Source organism: Ambystoma mexicanum, chromosome 3p (assembly GCF_040938575.1).
Source record: "Ambystoma mexicanum isolate Mex_15411 chromosome 3p, UKY_AmexF1_1, whole genome shotgun sequence".
Lineage (NCBI taxonomy): Eukaryota > Metazoa > Chordata > Amphibia > Caudata > Ambystomatidae > Ambystoma > Ambystoma mexicanum.
The window spans coordinates 932319591-932340028 of NC_090925.1; the positions used below are offsets into that span (position 1 = coordinate 932319591).

General features: G+C 45.3%; 1 protein-coding gene across 1 annotated transcript in view; it reads right to left on the reverse strand.

Moving 5' to 3' along the window:
- LOC138581134 (arf-GAP with SH3 domain, ANK repeat and PH domain-containing protein 1-like) overlaps nt 1-20438 on the reverse strand; it is a 1625721-nt gene that overhangs the window by 773884 nt on the left and 831399 nt on the right. Inside the window, exons 12-13 of the mRNA XM_069652230.1 lie at nt 16188-16205; nt 13742-13829 (exon numbers count right to left, since the gene is read on the reverse strand). Of these exons, the coding sequence (XP_069508331.1) occupies nt 13742-13829; nt 16188-16205 (106 nt within the window). The remainder of the gene's footprint in view (nt 1-13741; nt 13830-16187; nt 16206-20438) is intronic.

Here is a 20438-nt window from a genome sequence, read left to right on the forward strand (position 1 = left end):
AGCAACGCAGCTATTGCCTGCTCCAATAGAGAGACCAACTACCAAAGACTCACTCCCAAGCAGCACAAAGGGCTCTGGCTGGCTGGCTCTAGGACAGGTGTGAGTGGTGTTGGCTGGACCTTGAAGTACCCTATTGTTTCAGCTCTGCCGCAGTGTCATGTGCCCTCCCAGGTCCATCACACAACACTGACTAGAAGCAAAGGTGTGCATGCAAGAGAGCTTGAATCAATGTTTGCGTGCATTGGTAGAGTCTGTGTGAACTTCGAATTTGTGTATGTGTGTATATGACTTCCTAATGAGTGTGTGTGTGTGTACACACATGCAGGTATTAGGGCAACACATGCAGGAGTTTGTTGGTGGAGGGCTGGGGGGGTCCAAATCAGCAGCATTAATTATTTTATGGCCACCAGTGTCATGGCAGTGTTTTACAGCAGGATGATAGAAAATATTGCAGAAACAATATAAAAGTATTTTCTAATGTTAATGATGGCATATATTTTGGGTGCAGCATCATGAAAATATTGTAAAATGCTCTTTTATACTGTTGATGCCCTATTTTCGGTTATATTTTTTCATCCATTACCCTGCACAAGTGACTGCAACCTGTCTAGCTTTTTATTCAACCTTTTCCTAAAATTGAGCTGTAAAATTCATCACTTTAAGCGATTATTTAAAAAAATAATTCGCTGGTGTGATTCTCCCGTCCCCACCGCCTAATACGCCTTATATTCTGAGCACGCTCTGCATTACTAAGCTCGTTTGGAGGTATTAATTTAGATCAAATATTAACACCAATCCACAGAAAATATTACACAACTGCCACTAACCTAGAATCATTTATCATTTAGAATGCCAATGCCCCCTATTGAGCAACCCACCCCACGGGCCAAAAGGATGTCTCCACCATAGTCTGTAGTAGAGTCTTCTACTCTGACTCGCTGTATCTTTACGAAGGAAAATCAGTTTTCTGAAAATTAAAAATGTGTATTTCTTGAGGTGATCAACTCTTCTTTCCACACTGTAAAGACTGGAAGGGGTATCTGTACTCCTGCCCTCTATATTGCAGAGTAGAAGCAAAGAGCACCCCAGCCAAGATTATCTATGCGGTAGCAATGGACGAGTAATCAAAGCTTAAGCTCTCAGGAGGTGATACGGGCTGGTTCTTAAGTACAGTGTGGTCCCCAAGAGCCCACAAAGTAATGTCCACACACTATGTTACTCATAACACAGTTCTTTATATAAATAAGGTTCAGAATATATACACAACCAATAACACACTTTGTGCTTTGGCAATACTAATATGATAAACATGTACAATGTCTATGTGGTACCACAGTTCACTCTTGACTGCTGACAGTTTCCAATGGCATAAAAATCAAACAGTAATGTGTATCAGCATCAGACATAGGAATGAAGACAAGTTAGGTTAAACACTGGCAGAATAGTTCTCGTGCTACTAAGACACAGTTCTGTGTGAGGATCCCCCCACCTGGGCAACCTGTAAATAAAGTGCATCAACAAGCCCAGTCCATATATGTTTAAGGTAGTCTTGTTTCCTGTTATAAACGTTCTACTACCCCCAATATACCTGGTTTAGCAGAGTTTCTTTGACGGTGTGTCCACGGATCCTCGTGGGTGAACTCCCTTTAAAACAGGAGACACAGGGCATTGTGATTCCATGAAGAAAATGTGAAAACTGTCGTCGGGACAGCAGCTTTGACCTTCGCAGTGCTCTTCGATGATCATTCGTGGATGTACTGTGAAGATGAGGCACACGCTGGACCTTGATGACAAGAGTCTGTTGCTGCAAAGATAACTCAAAGAACGTAGGCCTGACTTTGGGTGTTGGCATTGGCATCGACGATCGGGACTCGTCCACGGCTGGCTTTTGGATCTTCGTTGGTGTTTGTGGACTTTGGGTGTCGGGAAACCCACTAGCCGAATTTCCTCGGTTCGTCGACGACCTCAACTTTCTCTGGTGGGACAAAGAGGTTGACGGTGATGGCAAGGGAGTCCTTGGTTTAAATGTTCTTAGGCAATGTAGCGTTGCGGCTCCGGTCAACGAGGTTACATCGGTCCTCTGAACCTCTGTCGACTGTGATGGTCGTCGACGGCCTCAACGTCCTGGTGATTACTTCAATGTTTCTCGGCGGACCCCGTCTCCGATCGGCAGCTGTTTGGGACTGACGTCCGGGGTGCCTTGATGAAGATCAGCTTCTGCACAATGTTCCCTCATAGCTCGGGAAGAGGTCTCCTAGCCAGGTCCTCGACAGACATGACAGCTTTATATTTTGATGATAGCAAGCAGCAGAAAAACCTTCTTCCAGCTGGGCTTCAAGGTTAAGCATCAAGTTTCAACTTCAGCTTCTGAACAATTCTGGTACGTTAGAGGTCCCCAGATATACTGTTCTGCCTCTCATTCACACTGCTGGGCCAAGCTTAAGCAGCCAATCATTCAGAAGGGCATTCATGCATGCAGGCAGGCAGCCAATCAGTCTCACAGTGCATTCAGCCCATTCTCTTCCACCCATAACAAGGAATGTGGAGTGGGGTAAGCACCCAGCCTTTCAGAACAACACACTGCATTCATACCATTTTCGGGCAGGGCTGTCTCATTCATTGTGTTACACACCAGAAACCAGACACCCACAACATGAAATCTATATTGGTCACAACCTCCATTCACCCAGGTCCCACCCCAAGGGTGTACACACAACATAGTCCTTGGGAAGGCTCTAGCCAGTCTGGCCTGGACTTCCCGAGAATACCATACATGGTTCTTCCACCCAACAGCCAGTCAGGGAAAGGGACAGAGTCAGGGCTTCCTAGGATTTTGGGAAAACAGGTTAAGAGGTAATAGAAACCAATAGGCCACAGGGGCCATCTTGCCTCTTATCAGGAATCCACTGATTTCTATGGCAGGGCCTGGGTATCCCAAAATGGAGGATACTCGGAGCACCTGTCAAATTCAGCCTGGAGCTGCCACCAGCCCATACCCTGCTCTGTGGGCCACACACAGGTGCCCAAAAACATACACTAGCGGCACAGGGTTGTTCACCACAACCAAAATGATGAAGAGCTGCAGAGCCAGGAGTTCCACATGGACTCCTGTGCAGAACACAGAACACACATGATAAGCGAGTACAGGACAATGCCATGGAGGCCCCGTCCCTCCAATGCATTTCCAGCATCACACTCACAATCCACTGTGCCCAGTGGTTTTACGATTAGAGTTGTCTATTTTGCCCTCTTACATAACATTGGTACTGAAAAGTGTATTCAAAAATAACAAATCAGCATTTTTGCGATTGTGGGCCATCATCCTATTCGTGCTTCACCATGTACACAAAGTTATTTTACACTGTCCCTTATTTTTCCTTGCCAGTCTTTAGAAAGTACTGTATTTGATTCATTTTTGCATGCCATTACAAAAAGTCCCATGAAAATGTGATTAGTCTGTTGTGTTGTTCCATGTCGAATAATATGATCTTTCCAACAGTGTGCTGTGAAAAAGCAGTGGGATATTTAATTGTAAGTAACTTATTTTGCTGCTCAGGAATATTCTAGTCACAGTGGGGTGTGAGAGGAAGGTATTGCTTACAAACACATGGTTTGACAATTGTGTGTGTCACAGTGGATGTGTGCAATGTAGTGCCTTTGTCAAATCTTATTTCAGTGTATATGAACATTTTGGATGTTTTGGTCGCACTTTTTTAAATACTAATAGTTTGTTTTATTGTCACTAAACCTAATTGACTTACCATTATTCTAGTTTCCCTTTACTATAGTAGTCCGTTTGGTAACACCTATTTTATTGTAGGGATTGTAACTTGTGATGCAGTTAAGATTTCTTAATTTGTCATCTATACCTACTAGCTGTATCTTTAATTGGGATGTGGGATGTGAGATGTTACAGTGTAGTTTTAAATGTTACTTAGCTTGCAAAAATAGCTCACTTAATGTAGCGCTATGCCATGCATCTTTTGAAATTGCACATTAAGTAGCGCGAGTGAGAGGTTCCAGGATGTTCTTTTGCAATGCTATTAATGTGTTTTAAAAGAGCACAGACGTAATTTAAATTTGCTTAGTGTGCATGATGTTTCAGTGTGTTGAGTCAGTGCTGAGTTGGTGGTTCTGAGGATTCCCTGTCATCAGGTAAGTGGCTTTTTGGGGCAAGATTTAGTAAGTGCATGGGATGTTGCAGCATTTCTTTTAATACACTGCTCAACTATGACGTGTTTTGGTTGAAATTGCACATTTAGTTACGAGGGAAGAATGTTTTGGTATGCCTGAACATGTTGTTCAAGTAGAAGTTGTAAAATGGTTGCTACCAGCTACATCTCTAATTAGGTAGGGGCATGGGATGCAGTGGTGTGGGTTTTGAAATGAAACTGTTCAACTGTGGAAAACTGTATATCTTAAAATGGCACACTTCTTATATAAATTTTCTTAGCCCTTTAGATAATGTGTTCAGGATGTTAAGGTGTGCTGTTTACTATGCGTACACAATTTTGTGTTTGGGTGGTGCACTTCTGAGGAACATTATGTAATGATGAATTGGTGTGTTCTTGATGCTTTGTAAAACTAAGTATTGTTCTTTAATTATTGGGGGGTTGTGCATACCTGATCTTGTCAGCCACTAAACTGGTCATGTTGTGCATGAAGGAGTCCGATGGGTTGAATGTGTGCATGCCAATTGTGATAGGGCTTTAGCACAAATATTTTTGTAGATCATGATTTTTGATATGCGGTATGTCCATGATATTTTGGCAGTGGAGTTCTATGCCTGGCCAAGTGCATGTATTTAACTTGTGTGTCGCTACTTGATTCTAGGATTAGGCTCCAAATGTTAGGCATCCTTTCAAATTAATTGAGAAAAGAGTACTTTGTAATGTTTAACTTGTGAGTGTGGCATGTATGAGTTGGGGGATGTGTGTATTGTGTGAGGAACCAGAAATGAGGCACGGGCACAGAGGACTTATGTTTGTGGTTACAAACTTGTATTCAAATAATAAATGAGGTTGGGAAATATTGGACTGTCCCTACTCTATGAGGTATTGCCCCACCTCAATCAAAAACTAAGGGTCTGTCTTGTGCCAAGATGTCCAAAGCAAAAATGTCCTCTGTCCGAAATCCTATCCTAGCCCTCTCCTTCTGAAAACAACTATAAGGTGCTAAGGGTTTACCTCGAAAAGTGCACAAATGTTGAAGTTCAACAATGAGGTATAAATCCAACAGAGGCTTTAAATGGACAGTGTTCACAGTTCCAGGGAATGCCCCCCTTCCCCAGGCGTCTTTTCACCTACACAAAAGTTCCAAAAGAATAACAAAGGGATAACCCTCTCCTCTTAACGTTGCAATTCACTCCCAGAATAATGACTTCCTTCCCCGGGTCTTTTCTACATGCAATGCATAAGGACATGAATCTTTCTTTGGATCCTCTTTTCAAAATGCCACAAAACTCAACTCAAAATCCTAAGGGCATGGCTCTTCCTTTGGATTCTCTGACTCACAAATCACCCGTTTTACTCTCCTGCCAGGTTCTCTAATGTAGTTCCTTTACAAAATGTGGGTGCAGGTCCCAGACTCGCAAGACACCCGGTATACTCTCTTGCTAGGTTCTCTCTTTAGTCCTTTATTTCTTGCATTCAGACAGTTGCAATATTCTGTATCATTTTTATCAAAGCACGAGGTCTCAAACCCACTTTCATTTACTTCCTTTGTCAAATGTCCAGACAACTAGTATACTCCCCTGCCAGGTTCTCTCTTTATTCTTGTATTCCTTGTATTCATACAGTTCCAATATTGTGCATCACTTTTATCAAAGTACTGGGTCTCAAACTCCATTTCATTCACTTTCTTTACCAAACTTCCCAGTGACGCAGCCTCCTTGCTTGGGGTCACCCGATTTATGTGCCTTGCTCTTATCAGTACTTGATGGAGCTGCCGAAGCTCCCCCATGGCTCAGCTTCCCTTTTCAGGGATCACCAGCTTTCTTTGCCGTTCTCCCAGTCTCCTCTGGCATACATAGAGAAGCGCACTGGCGTCCCGCCTCCACTTCACAGGTAACCCCCTTTGTTTGGCGGCTTCCAGGTCCTTTGTGGCTCCTGCTTCACTCCTCAGCCCCTCTCTGTGTTCGGGCAGCATTGGTACTGCTTCTCACTTCCTGCGGTCACCAGGAAGTGTTCTCTTCTCTTCTTGCTGCGATCCCAGCACAGATAACCAGCTCCTGCAGTCCTCCTCTCGCCGTCTCCTCGCTCGCCTGTGGACCTCATAGATTGGCTTTCCCGGCAGTAACTATCCGGTTGAATCTCTCAGTGACTTTCAGCTGTCCATTTGTTATGATATGGCATTTGTAACACGCCTATACAAAGTGTTTCAAGGCGTGATGAGGCAAGGAAGGGGGAAACGGAAGGAGGACAGGGACAACGATCTTACTAGGCCAAATGACATTGACATTGTTCAATCTTTAAACTCCTGTTTCATAGAAGGGAACTGTTTAGAGCCAATTAGCTTCCTCTGAGCACTAGACTGCTCCTTCTGGTTCTGCTGAGTATTCGGCATTACTCTGCTCCTCTTCATCGGCTCAGTCTTTTTCATTCTGTTTATTAAAGATATTTGAGGGATACTGACAGCAAGCTTCACAGGTTGGACTGGAGGAAGTGGCAACAGAGAGAAAGAGGAGCCATGCCTGACTTTGGGAAGGCTCACTTAGGTACAACTGGGCAAAGTAGGCACATTTAAAAACAATAAGATTTGAGTAACTAAACCAAGGCCATAAAATTAACAGATTATATACATAATACATAAATATGTATATGAAAGGCTAAAACATACGGCTCTCCAGATGCTTTGGACTGACTTCCACCATCCTTCACCATTGACACTGTTGGCTGCAGCTGATGTGAGTTGTAGCCCAATAGAACTAGGGAGCCAAATGATGCAGACCCTTGCTATAGTAGAATATAGTCTGTAAAGACTCTATTCATGATAGGTGCATTGTGCATCACAACTAAATTGGAAGGGGCCATTAGGTGTTGGTAATGTTGACAAGGAGATGATCCGCCATAAATAAATGTGGGAATGGAAGAGAAGTCTAAATACTAATATCAATGCAAGAGTTCCATGCAGCGGTGGGAGGTTAAAGGGACAATTACTTCAAGGGACACATATGTGCAGCCTAAATAAGCATTGTATAAGGCGACCATCTCAAATAAGCCCATAAATATAACCTGGAAGAATGCTCGCAACAGATAACAAGGGGGACACAAATCATCATAGTTGTACTATTAGGCGATTTATCAAGGAAATTGGGTAAAAACTTAAGACTTTAAGACTTTCTTCATTATCCTAAAGCTTGCTTTAGACGTCTGAGCCAGATGAACAAGTTACTTTCTTACCTGGTAACGTTCTTTCGATGGGAGGGTCCGACGACGTATTCCATATCTATGACAGGTAATGTCCACAGCTGTGCTGCTTCGGAAACTTTTTCGGCGTCTGCGTCCTGCGTCGATGACGTCGATGCGCCGCCGTCGAGGACCTCCTCCGACGTCCGACGTCATCCGATGTGATAAGTAGGACGCACGACGCCAGTAGCCTCAGTTGTAGTTTTTTCCCCCAGAACGTGTGACATTAGTCAACTGCCAGTCCGACACAAAGCCTTGCGGAACGTAAGCTGCAATCGCAACAGAAATTCTGCAGCGGGGAAGGCAGGGTGGGAGCGATATGGAATACGTCGTCGGACCCTCCCATCGAAAGAACGTTACCAGGTAAGAAAGTAACTTGTTCTTCGAGGGGATTGGGTCCTCCGACGTATTCCATATCTATGACAGACTCCCAAAGCAGTACCAAATCAAGGAGGAGGGAAAGAATTTAGAAACAAAATTTAGAATAGCCAATCAAATAGCAGAGCAAAGGACCGCCTTGCCAAAGGCCAGATCCTGCCCTCTGATGGAATCGAGGGAATAATGCCGTACAAATGTATGTACTGAAGCCCAGGTGGCAGCATCACAGATGTTGCGAATAGGAACACCCCTCTGCAGGGCAGTAGATGCAGCCACGCCCCTGGTAGAATGGGCCCGCAAGCCAGCCGGTGGGTCCTTACCCGCCAAGCGGTAACACTCCGAGATGGCCAAAATAATCCAGCGCGACAAAGTCTGTTTCGTCACAGCTTGCCCCAAGCGCTTACCAGCGTAACCAATAGAGAGATGATCGTCCACTCTGACCCGGGACATGCGAGAAACATAAAAGCTCAAAGCTCTCCTAGGATCAAGCCTATGGAGCCTCTCCTCTTCCTTACCAGGATGCGGAGGAGGATAGAATGCCGGAAGAACAATCTTCTGGGCCAAATGAAATTCCGTCACTACCTTTGGAAGAAAAGAAGGACGAACTCGAAGGACAACCCTGTCCTTGTGAAATACAGTGAAGGGTGGCTTAACAGAAAGTGCCTGTAACTCACTCACTCTGCGAGCGGAAGTAACCGCAACTAAAAACACAGTTTTCAAAGACAACAGCCTCAAAGGGCAAGAATGTAAAGGCTCAAACGGAGCACCCATAAGAAACCTAAGAACAAGGTTTAAATCCCAACCGGGCACCAGGAAAGGCGACGGAGGGAACACATTAGTGAGCCCTTTTAGAAACTGTGAAATCAAAGGGATTTTAAAGTAAGAACATTCTTCAGATGAGCGCTTAAAGATGGACAGCGCCGCCAGGTAACCTTTAATGGTACCCACTTGCAAGCCCCTGTGGGCCAAAGAAAGCAAAAAGGACAGAACCATGGGGATGTCACATGCAAAAGGATCCACATTCTGAACTCTGCACCAGTCGCAGAACTTACGCCAACGGCAACGGTACAGAGACTTAGTTGCGGGCCTTCGGGCCGAAAGCAACACCTCCATCACGTCCTCAGGGAGGTCCCAATCCTTATACCTCAACCTTTCAGAAGCCAAGCGTGAAGGTTGAGGGATCCGACCTCTGGATGGAGAACCTGACCCCCCTCCCGTGAGAGCCGATCGTCTCGGTAGGGAAGACGACGTGGAGGGCAGATGGACAAGTCGAGAAGGTCCGGGTACCACGTCCTCCGAGCCCACGCCGGAGCAATGAGGATCATCCGGGAACCGAACTTCCGTAACCTCCGCAGCACTTGCGGGATGACGGGGACTGGGGGAAACGCGTACAGCAGCGGGAATGACCACTCCACCACAAACGCGTCTCCTAAGGCTCCTTTCGGAGGAAATTCCCGCGAGCAAAACCTCTCGCACTTCCGGTTGACACTGGAGGCGAAGAGATCCACTTGAGGGGTCCCCCAAAGGGCGAAGATCTCCAGGAGAATCTCCTGAGCCAACTCCCACTCGTGAGAGATCGCGCTCTGCCTGCTCAGAGCGTCCGCCGTCACGTTTTCGTCTCCGGCCAGATGAACTGCCGAGATCGAAACTTCCTGCCGGATGGCCCAGAACTCGAGCTGCATCGCCTCCCTGCACAGAGGAAGTGACCCTGCCCCCCCCTTTTTGTTGAGGTAGTGCATGGCCACAGTGTTGTCCGTCATGATCAGGACAGTCTTTCCACGCACAGACGGCAGAAAAGCCTTCAGGGCTAGCCTGACGGCCCTCAGCTCCAACAGATTGATATGGAGTCTGGACTCCGACGGAGACCAACGACCGCTGACTGTCAGCCCGTTGGCATGAGCTCCCCATCCCGTGAGGGATGCATCCGACACGACCGTCACCTCCGGCCAGGGTAGCCAAAATGGAGCCCCCTTCATCAAGTTGCCTTCGACGGCCCACCACAGAAGGTCCCGGGCGACCGAGGGCGGCACCTGAACCGGGTCCGACATCCTGCCGGAGGACTGCGACCATTGCGTCTTGAGTGCCCACTGCAAAGATCTCATCCGCAGGCGAGCCTCTGGCACCAGAAGAATGCAGGATGCCATGAGGCCGAGCAACCTCAAGAACTCGAACGCCGGGAGCGTCTGGGCATGCTGAAACTTGTGCACCATCTGCTGAATGTGAAGAGCCCTCACCTGGGGAGGAAAACACTGCCCCAGGGAAGTGTCGAGCACTGCTCCGATGTACTGGAGCCTCTGTGTTGGCGTCAAATGGGACTTCTTTAAATTGAGGGAGAAGCCCAGCCTGTGAAGGGAGTGGCAGGCGATGGACAGATGATCCAGGACTTGCTCGGGAGAGCTCCCCCTGATCAACTAATCGTCCAGGTAGGGGTAGACGTGAATCCCCCCTTGCCTGAGATGCGCTGCCACCACCACCATGAGCTTGGTGAAAACCCTCGGGGCGGAGGTCAAACCGAAAGGCAGGACCCGAAACTGAAAGTGCGAGTCGCCAACCGCGAACCTCAGGTACTTCTTGTGCTTGGGATGGATCGGCACATGGAAGTAAGCATCCTTGAGGTCGAGTGACACCAACCAGTCCTGAAGCTGAAGGGCCTGGAGGACTTGAGAGAGAGTAACCATCTTGAACTTGTCCTTCCTGAGGAGTTTGTTCAAACCGCGCAAGTCCATGATGGGTCTCAATCCCCCGTCTTTCTTCGAAACCAAAAAATAAGGGGAATACCATCCCTTTTTCCTCTCCGCTACAGGCACCAGTTCTATGGCGCCTTTCTCCAGCAGGGCCTGAATATCCTGCGCAAGGAGCGGATCCGGACACTTCAAAGAGAGGTTCCCAGGTGGATTGTCGCGAGGCCTGTGCCGAAAGGGAAGACAGTAGCCGTGGGTTATGATCTCCAGAACCCATACATCTGAAGTAATGGCACGCCACTCTACAAGATGCTGCGCCAGCCTTCCCCCAACCGGCGAACCATGGGACATGGCCTCATGACTGAGTAGGAGCGGCTGCGGCGTTACCTGAGGGCAAAGAGGCAACTGCCCGAGCGGCCTTGGCACCACGGGTACCTTGTCGTCCACCTCTGGTACCCCTGCGTTGGCCCCTTTGACTGCCAGCTCCTCTTGCTTTACCAAAGGACGAGTAATAGCGAAAGGAGCCACCCCTCCACTGCTGTCCCCTAGGACGAAAAGGCGGAGGTTGGCGAACTGCAGCGCCCAACGACTTCGCTGCAGCTTTTGAGGTCTGCAACCTCTCAAGGCTCTCGTCAGCCTTGCTGCCAAAAAGATGTTCACCATCAAAGGGCATGTTGAGGAGCCGGGACTGCACATCAGGAGCAAACCCCGACTTCCGCAACCACGCAAACCTGCGTATCACGGTGCTCGCCGCCATGGACCTACTGACGCATTCAGCTAAGTCCAAACCCGACTGAACGGACTCACACATGGCATCCTTACCATCCTGGACCATAGCAAGGAAACCATCCCGTTCGACCCCTTCGGGAATATGTTCAGCCGCTAACGCAACACAGTTCCACAGAGTGTGCGTGAAACGCGACAAGGCACAAATGGAGTTGGCCGCCTGAAGCGCCATACCACCAGAAGAAAACACCTTCTTCGCCCAGCCATCAAAACGTTTGTCGTCCCTATCAGGAGGGATGGTAGGGTACGACGCCTGCTTTGCCGGGGCCGTGGCCGCCTGCACCACCAAACTTTCCGGAGTGGGGTGCCTGGTCAAGTAGCAGGGGTCGCCACTGGCTGGACGGTATTTTCGCGACAAGGATCTGCCCACTGCCGGGAGACTCACCGGAGCAGTCCAAGCCGCCGCCACCCTACGCTGTAAAGCCATATGGAACGGCAGTACCGGGTCAGATGGGGGACCAACATCAAGGATGTCCGTCAGATCATCCTGCACAAACTCCCCTGGGGGAGCAGACCATCCCAAATACTCAGACACCCTAGCCATAAGGCGCCGGTATGAGGAATCGGCATGGGAGCCAGGCTCAGGCCGACCAAATTCCACCTCCGGAGAGGTGTCCAGTCCACTGGCATCATGCAGCGACTGCCTCAAATCGTCAAATTGACTATGGCCCGAGACAATGTCATCTGGCACCTGACTAGGAACCAGGCCATCCGAATCCTCATCCGCCTCTGAAATATAATCCAAGTGGTGGAAAGGCACCCGAGAGTGCCTGCTCTTAACCAGAGCCTTCCTAGGGGGAACACCCGAGACACGGGGCACCTCCGACACGAAAGGCGTCGATGGCGTCGAGCGAATCGGCGCCGACGCCGAGAAAACCGGCAACGGCGCCGAGAGGATCGGCGTCGACGTCGAGGAAATCGGCGTCGACGTCAGATGCAGCGCCGCCAGTATCGGCGGCGTCGACACAGCCCTCGAAGCCGGAGCCCCGAGCGTGTCCCTCGACGACCTGACCGTCGACGGCTTCGACGACTTCCTCGGAGCCGGAGCCTCGAGAAAGCCTGTCGACGCCCTCGACGCCTCAGACGTCGATGTCTTCCTCGAAGACATCACAGGTGCACACGGTCTCGAACGCGTCGAGGACCGGGACCTGGAACGGGTACGGCGAGAACGAGCCTCCTTGTCCGAACGGGACCGCTCCCGTGACTCGCGCCGACCACTCTTGCGAGCGGTGGCTCTCGACCTCACACGGCCGACCCCACTCGGGGGCGCGGACGGTTGAGTACCCTGCGACTCAAGAATCGCCAACATCTTCTTCCCGAAGGAAGCCCATTCCTCCGGCGTCGCACGGCTGGTGGGGTAACCGACGTGCCGGGCAGAGTCCTCTGAAGAGGACCTGGAAGGCGACCGGTGTCGGCGCTTCCGAGAATGCCTCGAAGAGGCTGAGGAGTGGCGAGACCGACTCCTAGAAGAAGACCGACGAGACTTCCGACGATGACGCGGAGAGTCACCCCTCGAATCATCCGTCGAAAGCCCCGCCGACTTCGACTTCCGGGGCTTGGACACCCGACCTACCGACAATTTCTTCTTACGTTCGCGTAAGGCCTTGGACGTGAGCGACAGGCAGTCGACACAGTCATCCGTGTCGTGGGCCTCCCCGAGGCACCAGAGGCAGGCATCGTGCGAGTCAGTCACCGACATCTTGGACCCACACTCCCCGCACTTCTTGAAGCCCGGACGCGGGGTTGAAGACGAAGTGGAAGACATCGTCGAAGGAATATTCACAAACGAACAGGTTCGAAGAACCAGAAAGAACAGAACTCCAATGAGTCGAGGCTAGAACCGAGAAACACGAAGCAACACGTTCGCGGAAAAAACGGAACTGAGGCTACTGGCGTCGTGCGTCCTACTTATCACATCGGATGACGTCGGACGTCGGAGGAGGTCCTCGACGGCGGCGCATCGACGTCATCGACGCAGGACGCAGACGCCGAAAAAGTTTCCGAAGCAGCACAGCTGTGGACATTACCTGTCATAGATATGGAATACGTCGGAGGACCCAATCCCCTCGAATTATATTTTATGGATTCGGTGTATGTGAAGTGTTAGCAAGAAAGAATGCAATAACTTCGCTTGCTAAGGAGAAATGGGAAGTCAATTGCATTGATGCTTTTGGTAACACATGGAACAAAGACCTAAACGCTGAAAACGACTGAATAATGCATACGCTTTTCCTGCCCATCTGCAAAATAAAAGACGTAACACATCAAAATGATGATTTTTCTGGTTTATTTCTTGATATGCATATCTTATGTACAATGATCCCCTGGTCCTGGATTGGGGAATGTTATGTTTACAACTGAACACTCTTCTCACACTGAGCACCCACCCGAAAAGAGTGCTAAACCCAACAAGCCCCTCCTCGAAGACACACCTTGAATGTTTCCAATCAAGAAAAAAAACGTTTTGTCTCAAATATGAGTGCAACTCACGCGAGATGAGGTCAAAGCATTTCTTATCTTCTAGATTCGGTTTGACTTGACAGGTCAACAGGTTCAGCTTGGCGGGCTGGCGATTGGCCTGGGCAAAGAAAACAAGTTCATTTAAGTTCATAAATGGTCACATTGATTTAATATCTTATCAAAAGACACAACACATCATGGCAGCCTTTTACATACACACACACACACACACACTTTGAGATGTTTCACAGAATTTATGGTGGGATCATTGGTGGTTAAGTCATGCCAGCTATCTATGACAAACCTGCCAATATGGCTAGAGGTCATCCTGGTATAAGTCAAGGTCATTTATTCATTAATGCTGGGATGACTCTGCCATCTTAGATCATATTGTGTGTGCCAGGTACTGAAGAAGAGAGGGCTCGGTCGAAGGCGTAGAGGAGCTATCTTTGACTCAACCCCAATGATCCCTCAATAGATAGGAGTTTCTCTCATTCATTTCCATGAGCATTGTTCTCTCTAACCAGATGGCTGGTGGCATCACAGTTTTGTCAAAAGAGCAAACCGAGAGTTTTAAATATTTTAAGTGTAAACAAGAAGGCAACCTCTTGATTGGCTGCATGCTGTTTTTTTGTATTTGTATCTTATTTAGATCCGTAAAGCTCTTTGGCCAAAGCACTGTACATTTTAATAAAGAAACAATACAAAATCAGGCAATATTGACAAAGATAAAACAGGGATTCATGACAAAGATAAAAGATCAATTGTTTGAATGAAAATAAAGAAGAAAGGTGTTTAACGCAGAACGAAATACATGGAGTGAAGTTGATGAATGAATATACAGGGAAAGGGAGTTACAGAACTCAGGGGGCAAAAGAGAGAAAGAACAGAAATGGGATGGGGCACAAGGCGGCTTGAGAACAGTATAGAGATGTTGAGATTCTGATCAAAGAGATTGTGAGGGAGGATATAAAGAGATGAGAGAAAGGATGGGAAACAAAAAAGAAGTTGTTAGTCAAACGGTAGAAATGAGATAAACAGCAGAGAAGAGGTAATAGAAGAGTGCGAAGGAAGCAAGGAAAGATGTAGACTAGCAGAGTTATAGAGAGCGGAGATGGGGAAGATGAGAAGCAGAATGTCTTGCCAGCCATTTATGAATGCTTATAGAATGTTGGTTCAATCCTATGAGTGACAGTCCATGAGAATGTTGATCAATGCTTGATGTGTGAAGGTTTCAAATGTGTCAGTTTGGGGCATGTGCTGGAGTGCACGAGGATGGCCATTGGTGGTCCCTCTAACTGTGTATATGTAAATAAAGCTATTTGGACATTTCTAACCAAGAGACTCACGGCTTATTCTGTGTCCGGAGCACATCAATGTCCTTTAAATAACAATAAAGCCCAATATTTGTTGAAGTAGTGGGTTTTTATTGCATTTCAATCCCCAATAAGGGGGAGTTTGGGTACGGAGCAAGGGTTAGATGGTGGAGAGAGCGACATGTAAGTGAGGTTATGGGGTGCCCTATATAACATTAAAAGCTAGCACATGCTTCTGACAACAGCAGTTGAACTCAGAAATGTTTTTCAAACATTTTTAACAGAACAAGATAAAGCCAGGTCCAATAGGGATGAAGAGGTGGTGAGTGTGAATGAGAGGGAACAAAGAGGAATTGCCTGGATCAGTGATTTTAATGTCCAGAGTTTGTTTTCTGCATGTATGTTCCTTCCTAGGGTTTCAATAATCCACACCCAAAATGTCTCAAGTCCGAAGCAGTTTGAAACTGAAGTACATGTATGCTCAGGCAGCTGAATGAGACTACAAAAGTTCGATGTAAGGTTATGTCTCAAGAACACAAGCAAAATGTTGTACAAATTTAACAAGATGGGCCCATTAAGAAAACCAATCCAGTTCTGCAATTCTCTTAAAAGTAGGGAACAAAAGATTTTACTGGTGCAGACAAGCAGGGCGGCAGGATGATCATGTTCAGGTGAATCGCTTGAGTTTTTAAAACAAATAGGAACAATATAGGACTTAGTCCATGTAAAAGGTAAATTAGATGCTGCAAGAATTTCCAGGATGTTTGAGATAAATTGGACAAAAATGCAGTGTCCGCTATGAACCCATTATTACAAAAAGCACTGGGTCCATGGGCTCTTAGGATTTCAAATGTTTTATTGCAGAAAGAATATTATCAGAAGAGAATACCCCATGTGGAGAAATAGGTGACTTTACCCTGAGAAATAAAAAAATAATATGGTCATCGATTTGATAATCAAAATGAAAACCTTCTCTGTAAGTGGACCTGCTAGCAATAGGTATGTGGGCGTGTCAAGTAAGCACACAAATCAGCAAATAGTGTAGGATTTTTAACAATAGGCTACTCTGGTACACAAATGCACGTTGGGAACACATTGGCAAAACCAGAGAAAAACCTGTACAGAATTTTTCAGACTTAATCCAGTATTCCCGGCCTCACCTTCATGAGCTCAACTCCCTAAAAGACAAAAAGAGAGACACTTTAGTATAGGGGTACAAGACAAACAAATTACATTTCCTTGCACTATTAGCTCAGTGATAACTGTGCCCGGGGCATAGACATCATGCATGCCCTTGACAGAATTACCCTATTTACACTCATCAACAAGTGTAACCTGCAGGTTTACTGGCCACCTTACCGGGCAATGCCCTACTTTTTTTGTCCCCGTTTTACCTTTATGATTGTGTTGTGTTTTTTATTATTATTATTATTATTATTTTTATTATTATTATTTAAATCTTTATTGTTTTGGTTAAAAACATTTCAGCCTTTTCAATTCACACAACACAAGTTATTTCATTTACATTTTTTTAAAGTCAACACATTTCTTTAAAAACATTTTTAGAAGTAAAATTTCAAAGTTAAAACATTATCATACAAATACTCAACATTATTACATATTTTTTTTAAAAATAGTGGCCCTTCTGCTTTTATCCTAAGTCCAATTTCAATTTCAGAAGGAAACACACCGAAGCTATATTTAGAGATATTCCATTCCGGTGGGCATTAAAGATTTGTTCCCACATCTCCTCTGGAGAGAGCAATCTAATATCTTTAAAAAATAAAAATCTTTCTTTAGCTGACAGAGAGCTGGACAGATCACAAACAAATGTTCAACTGAAGATGGATTGGCACAGAATCTACATTGACGTGACACCAACATTTTTTGTTCTCAAAGTAATTACCTCTTTAGTAGGGAATAGATTAAATCGAATACGCATTATTACATTCTGATCATTTGCATCAGGGAATTTCAGTAAATATTTTGTGACATGTTGGCCTGAATTTGCCGACTTTCATAATATGATAACCTTGGCAGATATCCCATAACCTACACCAATCATACTGATGTAACTTTTTTTTGGCACGGTTGGGGTTCGTTATCAATAGATTCTCATCAATATCTGCTTTCTCCATTATTTCAGGGCAGTAATGGCACCATAATCGGTAACAATTACGTCAGCAATTATAGGTATTAGTGTTCGTTTGTATTCATGACTAGCTGAGCCCGGCCACGCATTGCTGTGGTTCAGTCTGGTTAAATGGAAAAGAAAGAAAAGAAAAAGTGCACGTTTCTAATATGTTTAATTTCACAATGACTCTGGCGGTTCTCCAAGTTGAGGCAGTTTAATTTTCCCAGTGGCACAACACATTCCTTTCGTTTCTCCATTAAACTTCAGAACCTTGAAATAAGGACACACTTCAGTCATGGTGCCGATAAGAACATGCCGGCTCAAACTATAATCATCAGCTGGGTTGTACCGGAATGCAAGGCAATTGAGCACAGAGTCATGTGTGATTCTGTTCTGCTGTTTCTCGACGTATTTCAGCCACTCTTAGCCTGTCGCGTTCATTCTGTTGAGAATGAAGCAGATCTGAAGCTGCAGAACGCAATCGCCGTGCTCGCAACCGTGCATCCTGAAGTCTGGCCGCAAGTCGCTCTGCTGCTTCCTCGGCACGTATTTGAGCCACGGAAACATTGAAATGGAATTGTAAAATATTTAGTATAACATATGTTGCTTTTACGTCCAACAGATGCTGCTGGTTTGCAGTGAAATGTTTAGTATAGCGTGTGTTGCTTTTATGTCCAACAGATGGCGCTGTTTTTCAGAAAAAGTATGTTTTTATCTGTCACAGGTGTGAAATCTATGTATAGTAGGTATATAAAAACACACGCCTATTCGAATGCAACGTTGTGTCAAAATTTCAAAGCAATCGGTGAAGAACTTTCGGAGATTTAAGATTTTGAACAAACGAACATTTACATTTGTATATAGATAGATAGATAGATAGATAGATAGATAGATAGATAGATAGATAGATAGATAGATAGATAAATAGATCAAACATTTCCTACATAATGACAGTGTTTGTCAATCAACTATTGTTTGCAACGAGGGCAATCCCAATACAAATCGTATTACCTGAATTGGAATACTTTTCGGTACCCCCACAAGCGGTTTTCCAATACATACCTTCTAGGTAGTCCCATTTGGGTTGATAACCTACCAATTTTGCTTGAGTGCCATATGTAATTACTGGGACTACCTTTTATAGACAGAAGATTATAATTGTTTTACAGGTGAATTTCCTGTACTGATCCTGTACTATTTTGGCTTGTGATGTTAAATTAGCCATCTATGCTTTTATTTCACTTTTCTACGGGATTTCTCCACTGTTCTTGCTGATATTAAATCCCAAATAGCTGAACTCTTTCACTACTTCTATTGGTTTCCCATCTAAATACCATTTACATTTCAATGATTGTTTCTTCCTGCTTGGCATTAGAGCTACGATGTTTGATTTTACAGTGTTTATTATCCAAATGTTCTCCCTAGCATATTCTTGCAAAGCATCCAATTTCCTCTGGAAACCGATCAGTGTCAGATCTATTATGACTAAATTGTCTGCATAAAGGAGCCATGACACCGTCTTTCCACCTATTTTCGGCGGGAATGAGCGAGGAGCCTCTAAAGCCTGATTGATATCATGTATATAGAAATTAAACAGGGTTGCAGCTAAGGGGCAACCATGTTTAACCCCACAATAAATTGGAATTATTCCTGTTAACAACAGTCCCTCCTTATTTAATTTCACTTAATTTGAGGTATTATTATGCAACTGTTGGATCAAATAAAGAAGATAAGCAGGAAATTTCACGGTTTGTAATTTTATCCATAGTAATTCTCTTGATATCAGATCAAAGGCCTTGCTTGAAATCAATAAAGGACATATGAATGTTTTGTTTAATGTGTCTAACTTGATGTTTTAATGCAGACAGAACTAATTTGTTCTCCCTATAAAACCTGATTGATATATATATATATATATATATATCAGTTTTCTCAGCAGACTTTAGCCATCTTGTTAGCTTCTTTAAAATACAGACACGCAAAAATGTTCCCTGGAATGTACAGAAGGGTGATAGGAATAACCCGGCTAACTACCGCCCTATCACCCTACTTGAACATACGGATAATTGACATTTTCCATGAGTCAGGGACATGACCAGATACGATTACCTTTTTAATGATCAGATAAATAATGTGGCCCCATTCTCTCTGTTTTTGTTTCAGGGTCACGTTTGTCAGTCCATCAGGGCCAGGCGCCCTTGGCGTGCTTAGTTTATTTATTATCATCATTATGTCCTGATAATCAAAGGTAAACATACTTAAGTCAGGATATACCCATTCAACTGGAGCCTTCTCTGTATCGAGTTTTGCGAATAACGCTGTGTAATGCGATATCCATCTTGCTGCGCTAATAATGTTGAGTTCCATGGAAGAGGCTGCCTCTCAAGCAGTTTTTTTCAAGAGACCATATTTGCGCACTAGATTTAGAGGTGATAGCTGTCAGCATACATTCAGCAGGTAATCGTTCTTCAATGCTCTGTGATGTCGTGATCTATTTTTAAGTTATGTTCTAATATTACTCAACATCGACTTCATATCAGCAGGTCTCGCCAGTTTACAGTTCTTATTCAGATGTTTATTTTCTAACTTTATGGCTCATACATAAGGATAAAATGGCCATTTGTGTACTATCTGAACCGGAAATCCCTCCCTCTGAATCTGTTGGAAGAACCGAAATGTATCCGCATATACCACCTGTTTTAAGATGCTAGATTGATGCAGGTTAACACTTAGCATTTCTTTCAATTTAGCTAGTTTGGGCACTGAGCATTTAAATTTTGTTGTTCCCATAAGCTTTAATAGGGTGTTTATGGTACATCTCATCTTGTTTTGTTGTTAAAGTTGGGCTAATCTCAAGTAAATTGTGGTCACTAGGGAACGTTGGAATAATACGAAAGTCTATCGCCCTGTTTAGGGCAGGAGCGGTGATAAACGCATAATCTATAATTCCCACCAGCCCTTCTCACACCCTTGTGGGTTGTGGTGGCGTATCTCTTTGGGATGTACCGTTTAACATTTTTACATTTCGCTTCTCTATAAGATTTAGCCATAGTTTTGCCCTGATCGAAAGTTTGCTATTTTTTTATTCCTATACATTTTAGGTTTAGATCTCCCACAAGTAGTGACACTTCTGTTTCATTATCTTGTGCTATCAGATGTAACATGTCCCTTACCAGCTGAATAAATACATGTATTTTATCATTACAGGATTCGAGTATACGTTTGATATCGCCACTTGCAGGTTCTTTGTATTACCTTCATTTTTACATATTCATTT